At 37.6% G+C, this 19,292-nt stretch overlaps 1 protein-coding gene across 1 annotated transcript in view; it reads right to left on the bottom strand.

Moving 5' to 3' along the window:
• Positions 1-19,292, bottom strand: part of COCH (cochlin) — a 24,223-nt gene continuing 4,931 nt past the window's right edge. Inside the window, exons 2-10 of the mRNA XM_009887003.1 lie at positions 18,885-19,041; positions 9,251-9,384; positions 8,015-8,077; positions 7,102-7,146; positions 6,866-7,013; positions 5,011-5,114; positions 3,374-3,600; positions 1,296-1,812; positions 1-552 (exon numbers count right to left, since the gene is read on the bottom strand). Coding sequence (XP_009885305.1) covers positions 377-552; positions 1,296-1,812; positions 3,374-3,600; positions 5,011-5,114; positions 6,866-7,013; positions 7,102-7,146; positions 8,015-8,077; positions 9,251-9,384; positions 18,885-19,041 — 1,571 coding nt within the window. The 3' untranslated portion in view covers positions 1-376. The remainder of the gene's footprint in view (positions 553-1,295; positions 1,813-3,373; positions 3,601-5,010; positions 5,115-6,865; positions 7,014-7,101; positions 7,147-8,014; positions 8,078-9,250; positions 9,385-18,884; positions 19,042-19,292) is intronic.

Genomic DNA, 19,292 nt, shown 5'->3' with positions numbered 1-19,292 from the left:
TGTATTTAAAATTATATTATTTTTAACTCGTAAGAAGACATCTAAGAAGTGAGAGCAAAAACATCAGAGCTGTATTGTTTCCTCTGCTGATATCTGATAGCTTTAAGTGCACGATATGCATAGCTTTAAACTTGGGGATACTATATATGTACTGAAAATAATAGCTGTTGGCCAAATTCTGCATTCCAGTATTAAGTACAACTTCTAACAAGCTCACAAGAATCCTTGACTGATTACAGAAACAAAAAGTAGCCCTTCTTCTTCTCTTGCATTATGATAGTATATATAAGAACAAAACATCTGTACTTTAGAGGGACCATTTCAGTTTCTTGATTTTTAGTTTCAAAGTAGTAATACTAAACAGCAGATTTTTGCTTTATTGTTTAGAGTCCAAAAAATCTTTACAGATGCCTCTAATAATATCGGGAACCATCTGCTCCAATCCTGTGAACTCTCTAGTGAAAAAAGTATGAGATTCTCTTGGTTCAGAAGCCATGTCTTTCAGATCATCCAGAGGTGCCCAGGCAACACCAACAGAGAAGACTGTTATTCCTGCAATAAGAAAAAAAAAATAGTTAAGGCCATTTTGCCTGTGGATACAAAAAAAAAAACCAGCCATTTCTGCATCCATGAATTAATCTGGGTCAGAAAAGCGTGTTTCAATACCTGCAGTCTTTCAAAGATGTTTAGATTTTGCCATGAAATATCAGGACTTAGATTTGTCTCAGTAAAAATCCTGAAGGAAATATGGGGTATCTTAAGAGCTAGCGTCTTAGTTGTTTTTGTAGTGACACATATGAATGTAGCAGTTATAATGTCAGTCCTGAAACACAAGTAACACTGTGCAAAATGATTTTGAAAATAAATTTGGATTCTTTGCGTATGCTTAGTGCTTTCAAGCACCAGCAGCCCAATAAGCTTTTTGGCCAGAACTGCTTATTTCCTTCCGAGATGAAGAGGAGGAGTAGTCGTGCTGTACTGGATGGCATCACTGATTGGAGCTTCACTACTTGGCTCTTTATTTTTAATCTGCTCAGGGAAGTAAGACTGGGGTGTATGTTTCTCACTAAGCTGCCATGAGTGAGTCTTCTAATGCCTGGCTCCATAGTGCTGGGTTTTTTCATCCTAATGGAAAACAGTTCCTTGGGTCTTACATTTTGCTGAATTTAAAACAGACATGACACTTGATTTGCTCACTGGGGCTGTATTTGCAAAGTTTCAAATCTTAAAACGTTTACAATACAGCAGAAATAGGATGAATCAACTTCCACCGCTTTTAAAGATACATCACTTACCTGCTTTTTGTGCAGCAGCAGCAGGTCCTCTAACATCATCGTAAGACTGACCATCAGTCAAAACAACCAGGAAATTTTTGTTAGGTCCATCTTTCATTGGCCCAAACACATTTCTGGTTGTGAAAGAAATGGCATCCCCAGTAGCAGTACCACCGCTCATGTAGCGAATGTTCCGGATAGCCGAGAGGACTTTTTCTTTTGTGGTGTAGTCTGTGAAGCTGAACTCGGTACGCTGATCGTAGGTGAACTGCACAGCTGCAATCTTGGAACCAATGTCAGAGATCTCAAAAGCCTTTGCGACATTGCTGATGAATTCAAGCACAAGGCGGAAGTTGCTGTCTCCAACGCTGCTGGAACCGTCTATCAAGAAACCAATGTTGACCGAGTTGTAGCATGTCTTACTACACAACATCTGCTCATGAGAGCACAGTTTTTGGACAAGAGGCTTCACGTATTTGGTAGTACCAAACCAGGTGGGCATTTGGTAGGAGAAGAAGCCGTTGTTTCGACAGACAGCCTGTTTGAAACCAAAAAGTCAATAGGTGAACACAGTGGCTGTATGGATAATAGTAAGAGATCTATTTGATTTTCTTTCAAAGGCAGGTTAGAAATGGAGCCTGATTTTAGGGGTTGGGGTGAGGCTCTTGCTAGTTTGTTTGTAAAGAAACTGAGGACAAACTTTTGCAGTTGCAGTCAGTAAAAGCTACAATATAGCTTACTTTATCCAATAGTTAATCAACCCTGCCCTCCGACCTCTTGAAATTTCAAACAATTTAACTAAAAGAACTGTAACAACTGGAAATTATAACTATGTTTTTGGAAAGTGAACTAAGTCATGGCTACTGAATATCCAAAGGTTCTATAGTTTTGCTTATCCACTAAAAATTTGGCTTCTGTGTTTTCCCTTTGAACTTGGTAAGCACTTCTATTTTTTAAAATCTATAAAGTGTCATAAACCCAGACATACAGTTGGGTAGAAATATAGCTCCAGGTCATTCAAAGTAAAATTTCTTTTTCCCCTCGCTTCCATAGGGTGAATGTAAAGTGCAAGATAATTGAGAAAGGTGTTAAATTTAACATCAGCTCTCCAAGGTGATCATTAATTTGGCTAAGATTAAAATGCGGAAGGGGAGGGCAAGCCTCAGTCGCCTAAGGTCAGGTCTTTCTGTGCCCATGAGTACATTGGATTTGGACCTGCCTGCAATGCCACTGGGATCAGCAGCAAGCTGTCTTGTACCTGGAAGCAGCAGAGCAGTAGTGCCTCATTCTGTTCAGGCCCTGAGCTATGAAATTTCTGCTGAAATTAGACATCTGAAACCTCTCCCTATGAAAAACGAGATATTTTCCTCACTGGAGAGTAAGAAAGACCTACTGATTAGAAAGCTAATGTGAGAGTAGTTATCTGTGTTTGAATTCCTATTTTAACTCATCCAGAGCAATATCCCAAACTCTTCATCCAAGATGAATGGCTTGCACGTGTACTTGTTAGGATGTGTTTTTCAATCTTTTCTGTCCTCTTTGTAGTGAAAGTAAGTAAATAATTCTCTATAGAACAGGTACTGAAAGATACGCCTCCCTGTCTGGGATTTCAGGATAGGAGATAACCATATCTGCGTTTTGTTGCCTTTGACACATTTAACCATACTTACGATGTATGTAATTACATGTAATTACAAAGTCCAGGAGCCACAACTTAGCCAGGACTCTGAACTGGGAGGACAGTGATGGCACTTCGGTACCTTTGTACAGCCCCATCAGCAGGCATTTTTTTCAGCAGGAAAAAAATCAGTGTTTCTTTAGGCTTCCCAGTGATATTCTTTTAAATCACTTATAAGCAGGGGTAGCTTCACTGGCATTTTTGAGAGACTATTTTAATTTTACATACATATACACAATGGTTGGATTTGATGATCTTAAAGGTCTCTTCCAACCTCAGCAAATCTATGATTCTACATGCATATATATATAAAAGGATATATATATATATGAAAGAATTAGTTCATTAAGATTTTATCATGAAGTAAATTCTCTAGAATCATACCCATGACCGAAAAACATATAATGATATTCTCTCTTACTTTGTCAACAAAACCAATGTCTTGTACCATTCCCAGCTCCTCTGTTGTGGGTTTCGCTACGGACACAATGAATACATTGACTCCAAATTCTCTGGCCACTATGCCAGCTTCTTCTATATCATCTGAGGGCCAGCCATCTAGGAACACGACAATGATCTTGGGAATTCCTTTGCGTGCTCCATTTTCTAAAGAGAAGAATTTCTGAGCTGTGTGCTTCAAAGCTTTCCCTAGTTTTGAACAGAAAAAGAATATGAAGAAATAATGCAATTACATTTTGATACACCAGTTTCCTATATGAAATTGTGCTGGATTTTGGTTATGATTACAGGTCTAACCCAGTGTAAAAGCAAAACAGGGTCCCGGGAAATTTGAGAATAGTGAAGTTTGAGCAACCTATAAGTTAAAAACAAAACAAACCCAAAACAAACAAACAAACAATCAAAAAACCCAACCAAAACCAAAACACCCCCACAAAAAAAACCTCATAGATAAAGCTGAGGAAGAAACCACTGACATTTTTTCACCCGCAGTTCTAGTTTCATACTAGGAAGTATACTAGTGCCTGCCAAATGAATTGGAAGGAAGAAAGTTGAGGAGCTACTTCAGTTTAGCTTGTGAAATGCACCATATTTGGGATGCTTGGTTTCCTCATTTGTCAAACATCTCTTCACAACCACTTACTACTAATTCCAAGATTATTCTAACTCTTTAATTAGCAACTCAACAAGAATGAAATGCTCGGCCTTTTAGATATTAATTTGTCTCAAGACATCACTCTTACTAGTGAAAAGTTGATTACTGTTTAAATGCAGAAAGTGATATTTGCACTTCTACTTTAATTACAGAATCACAGAATTTTCAGAGTTGGAAGGGACCTCTAGAGATCATCTAGTCCAACTCCCCTGCTAAAGCAGGATTGCCTAGAGCACATTACTCAGGACTGCATCCAGGCGGGTTTTGAAAATCTCCAGAGAAGGGGACTCCACACCCTCCCTGGGCAGCCTGTGCCAGTGCTCTGTCACCCTAACTGTAAAGAAGTTTTTTCGTGTGTTGGAACGGAACTTCCTATGTTCCAACTTGCACCCATTGCCCCTCGTCCTGTCACTGGGAACCACCGAGAAGAGTGTGGCTCCCTCCTCCTTCAACCCACCCTTTAGATATTTGTAAGTAGTAATAAGGTCTCCCCTCAGCCTTCTCTTCTCCAGGCTAAAGAGTCCCAGCTCTCTCAGCCTTGCTTCATAAGGGAGATGCTCCAATCCCTCAGTCATCTTGGTTGCCCTTCACTGGACTCGCTCCAGCAGCTCCCTGTCCCTCTTGAACTGGGGAGCCCAAAACTGGACACAATATTCCAGTTGTGGCCTCACCAGTGCCGAGTAGAGGGGGAGAATGACCTCCCTCGAGGTCATTCTCCCTCGAGCAATCCTAACTTCTGGAAACAAAATGAAAGATGTGGGAATGCTCTAGTGGAAAAATGTTGAACCTGACTAAGATGAGCGTGTCATTTAAAACACTTTCTTACCTAACTGAATTATAAGAACTCTAGTGTGTATATACACGCATACTTGCATATATTCAAAGAAATATGTATTTGGAAATGTAAATAAATAATTTCTATTTGCATGAAGGTATGAACTCACCTGTATTAGAATTGCCTCCCCTGAACCCTAGTTCCTTTATGGCAAACAAAACTTCTTTTGCAGCAGTAAAGTTTTTCAGATAGAATTCAATTTTTGGATGTTCACTGTGGAAATATAAAGCAGAGTAGTGAAGTATGTAGTTCACTTTTCATACCACTATGGCATTAGCAAGTTAAAATACACTTTGAATTTTGTTCTTGGTAACATACACTCTTCTTTATATTTTTAATTCCTAAAATAGAAGTATGATCCTCACTTAATCATTCTCACAGTCCTTAGCAAGAGGAATTATTTAGCTGGGTGGGTAAAGTAAGAAAGATTAATTCTTATACTTATCAAGCAGCTGAAAACATTAGGTTGAAAATATATAAAGGAAAAAATTTAGAATGTGCCAGACGTTAAACTAAACACATTTGTGTAATTGAAAAATGGCAAGTTTTCCACTATTTGGATGAGAAATACCTTGTTTTAAAAAAAAATCCTGTGAAATGTAACAGTTTGATTTATTTAATTTGATAAGTTTTAAGGTACATTAGCTACTGACTCCATTTAAAAAATTAAACATTTTAGCTAACCTAACTTTCCAGATTTCACTTTTCATTTATAGTAGGAAACAAATTTGTCATGTGAAGAGTAGAAATAAAAACAACCTGCAGGTCAAAGAGCTGATGCTATGAATAAATAGCCTGATCCTGCATCAGAATCCCTGGAATGAACCCCCGTGGCAAGCAGAGTTGGTCTGCAGTGGCCATGTATCTCATGGTAGAATAACTCTTAAAATGGCACTTCTTGAGATATAAAGATTATTGCTTGTAAGATTAATTTCTAATGAATGTTCAAGGAGCTGAACCGATTACTCAGTTTCTCCAGGAATTGTTCCTCACATTATAGTATTTAAACGCAGGACAGCAAGAGTGAGGCTCATTTCCCCTAGATTTTGATGTCCACAGTGGACAGACCAGATTTTTCAGGATGGAATTCATCACAAAAGAGAGGCATCCCAAGCAGTTCAGATGGTTTGTCCCGTGAATGTGGTCGTTCTTTCTAGTGACTATAAAAGCAAACCTAGGTCATTGAATCAGATGCAGACATCTACTCTGCAGTTGTCTAAAGGCAAGGGAGGGGAACAATCTTTAATGATGAAAGAGATGATCAAGAAACCCTGTGTTAATCTAACAGATGTTTCATCTTCTTAGAATAAGAGAGGTAAAGGCTTCTTTGTGCTTCCTTTATTCCGGAAGCAATAGCCACAGTGGTTAAACCTTGGAAAACTGCTACTGCTGAGCACTAGCAAACTGAGCTGTGCCTCCAAAAAAAACCTTTTACCATCATGTTTGATGTGGCAGTGGCTTTCAAACAGTTTTGCAGCTTGTAAGCATACACAGCAGTATGAATAGTCTTAAAATAAAAAAGTGACCATTTACAACTTAAAAATATTAGCTGTAGTAACCTACAGGCTGGCGAGAGCAGTTTTTTGTTTTGTACATGTACATAGCCATTTGTAACAATTCTCTCTCTACAATTTTTAGAGAGCCACCTCCCCTTTGCAGAGTGCTTTCTGCACTACTAAGATGAGCTACAAAACTGCAAGTAGCAGATGGGCTGTAAAAAGTCTGGCTGCTCTATCCAAATATCAAGTATCACAGAGGCAGAAGATAATCAAATTTTCCATGCCTTCTCACATGGACATCTCACTGTAGCAAAGAGCAAACTACTACAGCTGGAAAGAGTTCGCTTTCTTTTGCTATTCATGTGCCATTATTGAGTGAACACTGTTCTGCAAAATAGGGAGTGATACAATAATTGGTTTCTCTTATTAATCATTCAGTTATATTGTGTATAGATCTGTTCTTACCTGGCTTGTACAACTCCAACGTGAGGCCCTTCTGTTCCAATTCCCAACATCACAGCTACTTTTCCAACAAAGTTTTTCTGCAAATTAAATCTACGTTGGCCAATGTTGTAACTTCCATCAATGAGAAACGCAATATCCGCTTTACAGTCTGTGAACATCCAAAATAATTAGGCTTACTTAACAACAAATAAACATTAGGATTTTGCTTTGCAAAAATTAAATCTGTGGGTTCCTACCTTTGTTTCCAGCCTTTTTATCAAGTGGCTTCTTAGGTCTTTTACCTTTGGTGAAGGAAACAGCATGGATCATTTAAGAACAACAAGATGAACAGCCAAAAGTGAATCAGAAAAAGCTCAGACTCCAAGAATTACACTGCAATTACTCACTGCAGTAAGAACTGTCAATCAGTTTAATTATTAAACTTGCATTACTACTGCTTTGCTCCTTAGAGAATATTATTTTTCAAATGAAACCGTTTAACCTTCCTTTGTACCCCTGCCTAGCGGACTACTGAAATGTAGAAAGCTGGGTGGGTTGCTGTAGCTCTCCATCCCAAGTCCTACCATTTCTTGGTCAGCAATGCTGCTGTACAGTGTGCAGTTTTAATGGTTTGGAAGCAAACCATGACTTAAACTGTAAAGCAAATGGCCTATTCACAAACAACATCCAAGTCCAGTATTTATATACCACTAACCTTTGTAAAAACTGATCTAGCCTTTTAATGGTAGCACTTTCTGTGGAGACATTCACATAACATCTAAATTTCTGCTGTGTAAGTCCTGACAGCACTCAGCTGTTGAGTAGTTCTGTAAGAATGAATGCATTGTCCATCTTTGTCAGTTAATAGGAATGAGTATTACATGAGCTCACAAATTCTTTCCTTCCTTTCTGTTATTGGTATTACTTTTCTACATTCATTCAAATTTTTCTTAATTTACATGAACGCTACTGAAGTCAGAATCAATCTCCTCGACTACAAATGATTCCTCTTTTTGCCGATGAAAGATATACTGCAAAACTAGATAACAGTATACATTTTCTTCTTTAAAAATAAACAAATCTTACAAAATACGGCATTTTAGTCATGGATTCACGCACTGCAGCACATGTTATCACAGAAGGCTTCCCTTGTTGCAGAGATCTCCATACCTGTAGAAGGACGTGCTGTTGATACTGATCGCCCAACTGCTTCAAGCGCTGTGTTCTTGGTACCTGTTAAAATATCGGAAGAATAAATTCACTGTACTTCAGTGTATTTAGATGAAATTACAAGTGCTTGAAGAGTGTCGTATTTGCAATAACCTTTCTTCATCATCTGCCATTAGCTACTCTTGGAGTAGGATGTGGGCTCAGACAGATCTTTGGTGCAATTCAGTATCGCACTTGTTTTACAGGTAATAAACTTCTCCTTTGAGCTTTTGCATTTGAAACAATAGCGTCTGATTAGTAATTACAGCCTATCTAATTGATGAGAGTTTTTGAACTACAGCAGACATTATTTCTAGCAGATACGTTAAGGACTTGATCTGGAGAAATGGGTTTCACTTACAACCTCACCAAAAGCACCTGTAATTCCAAGTTCTTAGCTAGTAATTTGCAATGGATGCTACACAAGGATTGCTAGTATCTTAGAGATAGTAGGCTGAATATTAGCTGTGTAAACAATAAGAACATGTTAGAGAGATTTGTTTCCCAAACTTCAAAAGAATATACCAGACAATGCATACACTTCAATATTTTTGAAACCACAACAACACATATAACCAGTAGGCTTCTTTATACATTTTTATGAGGATGGTTTAACTTCACCGAAGTGGCAGGGTGGGATAACTGCTTTGCAGTCGGGCATAGTATCTCAACTACATGGACAAAAACTTCTGAACTAAACACTATGTCACACTGTAGCTTAATGACCACATCACATCTAGGTTGACATCATTCCTGTTTTTGGAGGGTCGGTGTTCTGTTTGCAGGGAAGGCTGCACAAGCTCTTTGAAGGTCCTGAAAAGTGCCCCTGAGAAGGAGACAGAAAGGATAAAGCTATATAGCTGGAAGCAGTAGGGAGAACAGGACTGCAGTAGCAGAAGCAAAGCACTGACTTTCATCAGCTTAAACCGTTGTGGAACTGCACCATCAACTGCCTGCTATCATGTCATTACATTCTAAATAACTGTGATCCATTTTTATGTATTCCAAGCTGGAATAGTATTTTAAGGAAATTGTGGAAAAATGAAGATAAAATAATGAGTTAAAAGTGAAAACTGTTGTTACTATGCTTCAGACAGCAATCATTTGTTTATGTATACAGGAGCACTGACGAAGTTTCCTAGAGTTCCGTTAATATTTCAAATACAGGTTGCAAAATAATAAGTGTGATCCACCTACGAGTCACTGAGAAAGACGAAGCCCATCTAGTGAGCACCTGAGACTGGATCCCATTGGCATTTACAGCAGGGTAGTTATCCTGTCCCGGGAGAGTCTGTACCCTTACAGCTCCTCCTGCATTGGTGATCACCCCCCTGAGATACAAAAAGAGTTGTTATAAATCAGACATTTTCATCACAAGAAAATGCAATACAATTACACCATCGCTAGTATTTTGGACACTAGCCTCCTGAAAAAGATGCCTCAAGGGCAGGCAGTTGTGTTCAGGCTAAAACAAGCTGTAAATTGCTAAAAGACTTTTAAAAGAAACTATTCTGCTGAGCACCACACAGACGTAGGAGGAAAAAAAGGTCAGAAAATTCTAAAATTCTGGCAGTGTTCAGTCTGACGCAGAAGAGTGCTGTTTCAAGGACATAGCAATTCCTAAAGGAAAGAGCTCCAGCAAAACATATTTGAGCTTATTATGCCTCATGAATATTTGTGACTGAAACAAAATTCGGTATGCTTAACTACAAAATGACCAAAGCTAAGAAAACTGGGAAGAAAAATTGCTGTTTATGGTAGCAATGGATACGTAGGGTATCTTGTCATGCAACTACAGACTGAAGTCAGAAATGACAGGCATTATTAATAGCAGCCATCACATTACTGACAATGATAAAAACAGAGTTTAAAGCATCTTATTCTTCTTATTCACCTGTAGTAAACATCAAAAGTGAAATCTGAAATGATGAAATAAATAAATGCAAGTTAATAACTCAATCCATGTAAGATTCTGCATTGCTTTCAATCTGGACTTGGAAATAGTATATCAACAGTAGATGCAATTCAACTGTGTAATTTTTGCTGACAGAGATGTAGAGTAACATACCAAATTGCAGCTTCAGAATTTGGAATACTTGGGTAATAGTTAATGAGTCATAGCTATCTTCATTAGTTTAAGCATACTGCAATGCATCCTCAATACACAGTTATAACGGATAAAGTTAAAAAAAAACCAAAACCAACCCACAAACAGAACAAATACCAAGAAGCTTACTGATTAAAATATCTTATAAAGTCATATTCAATATCGTAAGACTATTACACTCCTTAATGCCTTACTAAAAGGGTCAGTTCAGAAACACAGAAGTGACAAGAAAACTTGTAACAAGATCTGTGGAGAAAGTTTTCCAAAACTGAGAAGAGAGTCGCACCTAAAACACTCAGACCCTAGACAAGTTTTTAGAGGTCATAGTCTAGTTCTTGGATAAGGCCACTGTTCTTTTTCCCTTGTTGAGTTTCATTTCATGCCTCAATTAACAGGTTTTGAGATTGCGTACCACATCTGCCTTGCCATCTGAGACAAATGAAGGAATTGCTAATTTGAAAATCTTCCTGACACTTATAGGCTGAGGATCATGTGAATACCCAGCACAGCAATAGATTTATGCATTTAGAAAACTCCAGGGCTAAAAGCAGCCCAGAGAGAACTTCACTGGTTTCGCAGGAAGAGAGGCTGTTGTGGTTGGTTGTGTTTGGATACCTCAAGTGACAATAACAGGCATCAGAACTGTTTGGATCTCTTTTAATGTGCTACTGAAAGAATGGTTATTAATTTTTAGAGGCCAAAATTCAATGTTGAGCTTCTCTATGAGGGAGTAAAAGCTTAATGCTTTGTAGTACTTGGGCAGGTACAGCACTGTGGGAGACAAACAACAATTTCCAGACTATTTAAACACAGCAATGTGCGCCTTTGTATTTATTTTTCTTATCTGTTTGGCTTCCTGCTTGAAAAGAGATCCCAGCCTAATCTGATTTAAAACAATGTGAAAGTAGAATAATCAAGACCAGAGTTTAGAAGACCTTGCATATATTTGTGGTAATATGAGCTCTGGGTATCTGTGGCAAACACAACTTCCACATAAATCTCCTTGTGGACTGCTGTTAAAATGCATTCCTCGTTCATGGTCATGAGTTGCATTTCTAAATTGAACTGTGGTTATATATATTTAATTCTTGTTGCTTAGAAGATTAAATTTGGGATGGCAAAATTATCTTTGGGAAAAATAACACATTAACATATTTAGAATATTTGCGTTTAATTAGAACATAATTTTCTTCTCCAGTACCTGGTTCTCTTTAGCATTCAACCATTCACTAGTGTCTCAGACTTAATGGATAAGGAAATATGTGTAAGAAATAGAATATATTGTGTTTAATTGGAACAGCGCCTAGTTTAAATTTGAACTTGCAATTTTAGTAAAGTTACTTTGGGCTTGCATCAGTATACTTGTTCTACGCCCAAGTTAGCTCCCAAGAAAAGCTTAGTATCTCTTCCCCCTTTCCTTTGTTGTGGACTTGCAACTTTGAGCACTGAATTAAACTCAAAACCACATTCATACTGAAAGCTCAGCCTAACAATTATTCCTGAAAGCAATGATTTCAACTTATTTTAATCACAGTGTGACCGCTTTTGTCTATATGGTTCCATTTTGTCTACTCGTCTTTTCAGGTAATTGTAATTGTTCTGGGGAAAAAGAAAAAATCTAGATACTCTCCATTGAATTTGGAAGCTTTCCAGTGAAACCAGAGTAGATTTATTTGCTCCTTATCTACTCATTGAAAACATATGATTCTGTATTTCATCACAAGTCAAAACTCTAGCCTGCCTTCTGAAGAGACACTATTTCTATATAACAGCTCTGCTCTTTTTAATGCAAGTGGGAAATTGACATTAGATGTGAATATAACATGAACTATATCCTTATGAAAGTTATTCCTCTTTTCTTGCCCCTTTTGCTCTGTAGGTAAATTAATAACTGTTTAAGCCATCTTTTACAATCCCATCAGTTTTACTTGGGATGTTTCTTCCAGCAAGTTTAGTCAGAGTGCATGCTCATACATGCTAAAGTGGAATAAACCATATTGTCAGTCTGCCTTTGTATTCTGAATCAGATTGGCAAATTCCTTTCTGCAGTCATTTATGACTGACTTTAAAAATGAGATTCATCCTGTGTAGATCTGCAGTAGTATTTAAACAGTGAAGAAGTGCCTATGCATTTCTTCAGAATGATTTATGTCATTACAATCTGCTTTGATTTTCACCGCTGTTCTTTGCTCCTGTGTGATTGACTCGCATGCCATGGCTGTTTTGATTAAACTGGAACTCCGCAGATTTTCCAGGAACAGCTTTCGCTTCCCTACTCACTATGTTTCCTGCTACTGCCAACGCTGCTTGACTGCAACTTTTATGTAAAAGCTCTCTGTCCGTTCTCTTGCCTAGCTTCACTGTTAATAACAAATCATATTTTATACCTAAATGGCATTTTTCACTCTAAACAGAAAAGCAGATACATGAGGAAGCAATCCAGTACCTCACTGCACAATAGCTCATAGAAGAAAGTGTACTGGCCAAGGGCAGCAGAAGATATGGGAAGGTCTTATGAAACATAGGAATTTAATCTAAACTGTACTGAAAAAATCTGAACTGAGGTAAACGAGCAGATGGGATTGAAGGTTTATAGAGCTTCATGCACCTCCTCAAAGTAAAGTGCAAGAACTGTTTATCTGCACTCTCAGAGAAAGAGATGCAGGGCTGGCTTGCCTTTGCTGAACTTTGAATGTGTTTTTCAAGAGGCTTGCACATCAAAACTGATACCTAGACCAAAAATAGACTCTTCCAGCCATGGGAGATGACCCTTGTAGATGTAACTGCAGTCAGTAATCTTAGGCACAGAGGTAGAAAGCTGAAATACCACCTCCCATTAAAAGAAAGAAGAAACACAAGATTTTCAACTAGTGAAAATATTTTTCCTCTGGGTAAATTTTCCATTGTTTCTTCGAATTTTTAAGACTGGTGACAGATTTGTTGATGGAGAGAGCACTTTTTGCAGCATGCCTTAAGCTATTGACTTGTTTAAAAATGTTGGAGATGAAGCCAAGTAATTATTCCTTTAAAAGGGCTTAGTTCTAAGTGTAAGGTAAGGATCAGCTAGATAAAATTGTCTAAAGACAACAAAACATTGTCAGTGAAATAGACAAAGATTGGGTTTCCTCTTGTTGTATAACAGAGGTAAAGAGCAAAGAGAAATAGATGTGAACTTGTTCTATGCCAAAGAAAGGTTCCCAGCCCAAGGGCAGCAGTGCTGCAACTGGGCTGTTAAAAGAAGTACATACTGAGCTGATTTAGTCTTGCACTCCAGAAATAAAATGTTTGCTCAGAAACTCACATGGTATGTTTTTATGCTAATCATTATGCTCATCATATATGTCCATAGGCAGGCTATCTGCTTTTTCAGCAGAAGGGAGACAGCAGAAAGATGAAGGCCTGCCATCCTACCCAAGAGCATAATTTTGACCGGAAACTTCTTGTTCCCGTTGCACAGTGCTGGCTGTGATAGCAGCTGGCATTTCCTATAGGGTCCTTGGATGAAAACAGTTATCCTCAGTGACTTAAGACAACTGAATTATCCAAATGCCCATCTTTCCTTCCTACCACCAGCAGCTGCATCACACTTCCACATCATCTGCCTTTCTCCCAGAAAGCATCCTCCCCTTCTCCAAACTGCAGTCTCCTGCTGCTGCCTGATTGCATTCAATCACTGATACGGAGTTGCTCAGAGTTTCACGCCAGCATCCTCTGGCTCACCAGGTTGTGCTCTGTCTCCTCTGCACCCCTACTGCTCTTGGCAGGAAAGAAGGCTCAGCAGCAGAAGCAGGCACTATACCAGAGTCTCCATGGGGATCTACAGCAGCTCAGAAATCCCTCTGGCCAGACAACCTTTTTGTCAATATTCTTCTAGCAAACACTGGGGCAGCTCAGGGGCCATTTGTGTTTGAGGTCACTTGCTAGCCAGCTTGGTAATACTTGGCCAGCTTTTGTTACACTTGCATTCTAGGACCCCAACATTTAATTAGAAAGTGTTCCACCCTGTGACTAGTTAGGAAGGTTATGAAAAAAATTACATGCCTATTTAGCATCTAAAAACTACCACATTGGTTTAGGTCTCCATTTAGTCGAACTGGCATTAGAACAGAACTGCACAAGCTGAGAACTTAGTCCTTTATTTGACCTTCTGATTATTAATCCAATTAATCACTCAGTGGTAGATTTAACTCAGTTCTTCATGCCTGCATAGTATCAGCCTGGTAGGAGGTTCTCCATTCTTCCCCCGACAAATAAATCTTTTATTCTTCTGCCCAGAAAAAGAACAATATTAAATAAATATTCTGTTTCCTGAGAGTAATTACACATAAAATAAGGAGAGAAAATGCCAAATATAACAAACTAAAACTGGCAAAAATCTTACTAGTCTGCATTACACAGAATTATTCATAGCCAAATTCTGCTAAGTGCTTTACATGCACTATAGTATTTTATTGTGTTAATAATTGCCTCATAGTAATGGAACTACTCATAGGAATAAACATTATTTGGTTTATAGAAAATTAAGGAATCAGGCCTCAATTTGGACCTGGCACAGAAACTGGAGAGTATGTAGGGAGGGGAACTGACGCACGCTCACACAACCAATTTCAATTAAAAAAAAGCCCATAATCACCCCTCTCAAGAATGATGCTTCTTGGAAGAGTGGACAGTTGTCTGACTGTGATTTATATAAGATAAGAGCAACAGTTGTTTTAGTGGCACAGGCCTGGTACTCAACAGCGCTTAATATCTAGAGCTATATTGCACTCACCATGCAGTGTAACATAGGGCAAACCTCATTGTAAACTAGACGTGGTTGTTTCAGTTATTTGGAAATTTCCAAAATTCTCAAAGCAGGTATCTAGTTACATCATCATAACAGCAAATTATGGTGATTAGCTATTAGCAATATGTTCTTGGAGTTACTCTGACACCAATATGGAGCGTAGCCATTGCAACACAGAGCGAGAAGGAGCAAGGGGTTTTTTTTGTATGTTATTGTTGGATATTGTAGCCTGCACTGAAATTAGCAGAGAACTAAACAACTATCCTCTCTCCCCTATCCCATAATCCTTACCAGAACCAGTATTTATGGCTGCTAATAGATGCAGCAAAACCAACAGAACATTCTCATGTCACGAATTCTGTTCTGAGTATGAAAGGTTGGCAGGACCAACAGACCCCAACTTAAAAGGCAGCCTCCAAAACCCAACAGTTCTCCTAAAACTACACTCTGCTTTTTCAAATCGCTGTACTACAATTTATCATGCTGAGAAGACCCGAGCATTGTTAATGTACATATTTAATGGAAGAGACAGATTAGAATTCTGGGTATATTTTAATCCCTTCACTGTTATTACAGCCCTCTGTTCTTGCAACGTCTGTGGAGACAGATTGTTAGATACAGGTTTTGCAAACGGAGGCGCACATTTCACAAGAGGTATAATTTGGATTGACACTGACTATGGAAAAATCCATATTTTTCCCTGCTCCTACGCTTCTGGGCTGGAGAACAATAATACAAATGGTTTATAGGGTACAGACTTTAGTGAAGACCTAAGTGGTGCATAAATTATCCTAGGTGTATTATCCTAGAGGAAGACTATGCAAATCTTGACATGAAATCTGCTTCTTCCATTTCTTGTACCTCCTTCTCTTGTAAATGTGTTGATTTTTCTGGTGCTGATCTAAAAAATTGTATTAAAAAGCCAGCATTTTCAGTGTTCTACTATTTTGGTATGCCACTTTTCAGCATTTTCAGTATTTCCACTATTTCAATATTCTACTCTTGCTAACTCCTGGATATTTAAATTAATATCACATTGCACTGAGGTACAAATCTGGAGTAAAACAGATCTTGCAGCCTAGCTGCATGGGACTTGCTGTATTCCTGTGACTGGTACAGCACCAGCTCCCGAGGTGCAGGGGAACCAAGCCCCACCAGCTTTCTTACTGGGACTTCCCTAACCATTAAACTGTCACCACTGGCGTGGGAGGCTTAAGATCACTGCCTAGTTGAACTAGTTTGGAACTTTCACATTATTTCAAAACACTCAAGCCTTAGGTGCTTTCTAGGAAAAGCTTTTTTCTCCTCAAGTAAAGATGTCTTTGACAACCAGTAAATAAACAGAATGTTAAAAACAAATGGCTACATCACTAAATACAAACATTGTCTTAGAAAAAAAAACCAACAGGAAGAAATCTGTTTTCCTATATAAGCTTTTTTGTTGGGTTTTTTTTTTTTTTTTTTTAAAAAAAGGGACATTTGATCCAGATATTCTTTCACAAACTTCTATATATATAAACTAAGAAAAGTGAAGAACTGAAATTTAATATTTTTTTTTTAAACACTTGTGAAGACACTAGAAGCACATTGAATGGAAGCATTCATTCTTTTCACAGAAGGATCGAAAGGAAACCTGTTCTAACAATAAAACACACATGGACACATATAATTATCTTTGAAACTAATTTTTAAGCTTTAACAAAAATACACAGACCCCCACAATACCTCTCAAGTTCTTTCCAGCTGCCCCTATAGCACCTTAGCTCTTAGTCTCCTTTATGTCATTTGAGAAATTCCAGACAGAATTTCTACTCAAAACCCCTCCTTAAATCCTACTTAAAAAAAAAAAAAACCCACACACAAAAAAAAACCCTACCAAACCCAGTTAGTTCTAGTTTACTTTGGAGTTTGAATACTATAAAATTATCTGGAATTTTGGAAGTCTTGTTAGAAGTTAAACAATTTTAACTGACATTTTAAATGAGTTCCTGGATAGTAATGATAGCCCCCTAAATATTATTTAAAATGCTTAGTATATATTTTATGGCATTTAAAGTACCAAGCAATGAATGTTAACTCAAAAAAACTTTATTTTCCTCCTATATGTTCTAGTCATTTATTTCTCTGTAAAATTTTAGTTGTTTCTTTTAAATCAATAATACTCTGATAGCAGTATATTGATTGAATACATCAATGTATTCTGAAAGAGTTTCTTTCTGTTGCTTGGAAATAAGAAACGATTGAATCTATTCCACCGTTTCTTTTGAACACTTTGTTTCACTTAAGCTTTTAAGAATAGTTTCAGCCTTTCTGCTAGGGCAGCAGTAGGCTTATTTGGAATGTACAAATATAATAAGATGGTGTGATTTCATTTGTTTTAACTGGAGTTTATGTATATGTTAGCATGAAGGTACCTAGAAGCTAAATAAAAAGAGTTTTAAGAAGTTCAGTGATGCTTGAAGGGATTCTGGATTACTTATGTTGTAATCCACAAATGCTAATGAAATCTCATTCATAGGAACAGGACATTAAAAAAAGGTCTCTGTAAAATAGTATGATACCTCAATATAACAATTTGTGTCAAAAGTACCTCTTGAAACCCAAGTAATTTAGATTATATGCGTGATGAAGTCTTACTTTAAAATATATTATTAATATTATATAATTTTCAGAAATTAGGAAAAATTTGGGCAAGGTGATCTAGTCTGTACTTTTACTTCAAGATAGGATCAATTATAGTTATTCTAGACAGATGGATGTCTATCTGTTTTGGAAACTGCACTGTCTATTGCAGTTGCTATAATACAGGCAACCTAGTCTCTGTCCTTATTGCTAGACTTTTCTTCATGTCTAATTCAAATTTCTATTGCTGAAATGTCATTCCTGTCTTAAGAGTCATAACACCCTACAAAGTTTTGAATCTGCTTTGTGGTAGGAAGCATATTGTGAAAAGGTCTAAGTGAACAAGTATCATGTTGTACAGCCAGTTAATAGATGAAGCTAAGAATCCTCCTTTAATAACCAAAAGCTTTCTCCATGTATCAAAATCAAAGTCTGAAACTCTGACAGTCAGGAATCAGTCTGGCTTCTGCCGGCATCCAAAATAGTTATCTCACTGCCTCCAGCTGGTTTTGCCTAACATTTCCTTACTAAAAATTTTTCAAAAAATGAATTTACCTTGCAAGTAATTAAATCTTTGTCTTTCCTCAAAAAAAAAAAAAAAAAAAATCAGATTACCTCAATAATATTTCTGCCAGCCTGTTTTCCTTCCCCTGTGGAATTAGTATTGTTGTTCTAATGACATCTATTTAACATGGATTATCTGAACATTTTTCTTAGTCTTTAGTTTCCTATTTAATACAGGAGTACATTAAGCTAGATAATGATCTCTTAAATTAGACCAGTAAGTAGACTAACACTCATCAATCAACTGTCAGAAAAGAAATGCAGTGACAAGAAACCATAACACTGATTCAGATAATAGTCTTTATGGACCACATTCACCCAAATCACAGGTAGGTCTGTTTGCTTAGGAGCTTAAACTGATTTCAGCAATTTCAGAAAAAGTGTCATGTAAATAAAAGCAAGAAAGTGAGTCTGCTTTCGTTCTCTAATTAGTTACCATTTACACTATATCCTTCTGTGTCTACTAGTGACATAGAAGTTCCTTACAGTGAAAGTCTGACTGCTACTGTGCCATTTCAGAGAAAGTTAAGAAAGCTGTTTTCAGGAACACTTAACCCAGATAACTTGCTAACCACCCAGCCATTCTTTTCCTCCATTGCGCTCTCTTCTCCTAATGACATTCCTATTGAGTTAGTATTCTCCTGAAGTCCAGAAAGATCTTTATGATGATGGCATCAAAAGGTTAAAATTTAAAAATGTGGCAAGACTATATAACCTTGCTTAACACATTGATTAGCAATCAACTAACTTACCTGTGTATGGCAGCTCCACAGACACTGGAAAGAGAGGCATAAACTCCATCCCCAAAGACATAAAATTGCCACAGAGGACAGTTTGCTGGGCAAAGGACATCTTCTGTCTCCTTTCTAAGGTCAAGTCCTCTTGTAAAGCACGTGATAGCAGTGGAAGCTAAAGAAAAAACAACAACCTGTGACATGAAAATCGTAAGGGTGGTTGGTTTTGTTGGGGTTTTTTTGTTTGTTTGTTTTTTAATCTCTCTACCATTTCCAGGTTTAAAGCAATGTTTAAATTTGAAGTTAGGTACAGTGCCTCATCTTATGCTCCACTATGTCTGTAAGGATATTTTTGGAGCTTACAAGTGTGCAGCTATGAAAATGAAGAACACATTTTATTTATGAGAAAGAACATTAAGGGGGGGG

The sequence above is a fragment of the Charadrius vociferus genome, unplaced genomic scaffold (assembly GCF_000708025.1).
Source record: "Charadrius vociferus isolate BGI_N301 unplaced genomic scaffold, ASM70802v2 scaffold14, whole genome shotgun sequence".
In the NCBI taxonomy this organism is placed as follows: Eukaryota; Metazoa; Chordata; class Aves; order Charadriiformes; family Charadriidae; genus Charadrius; species Charadrius vociferus.
This window is presented reverse-complemented; position numbering and strand designations above follow the sequence as displayed.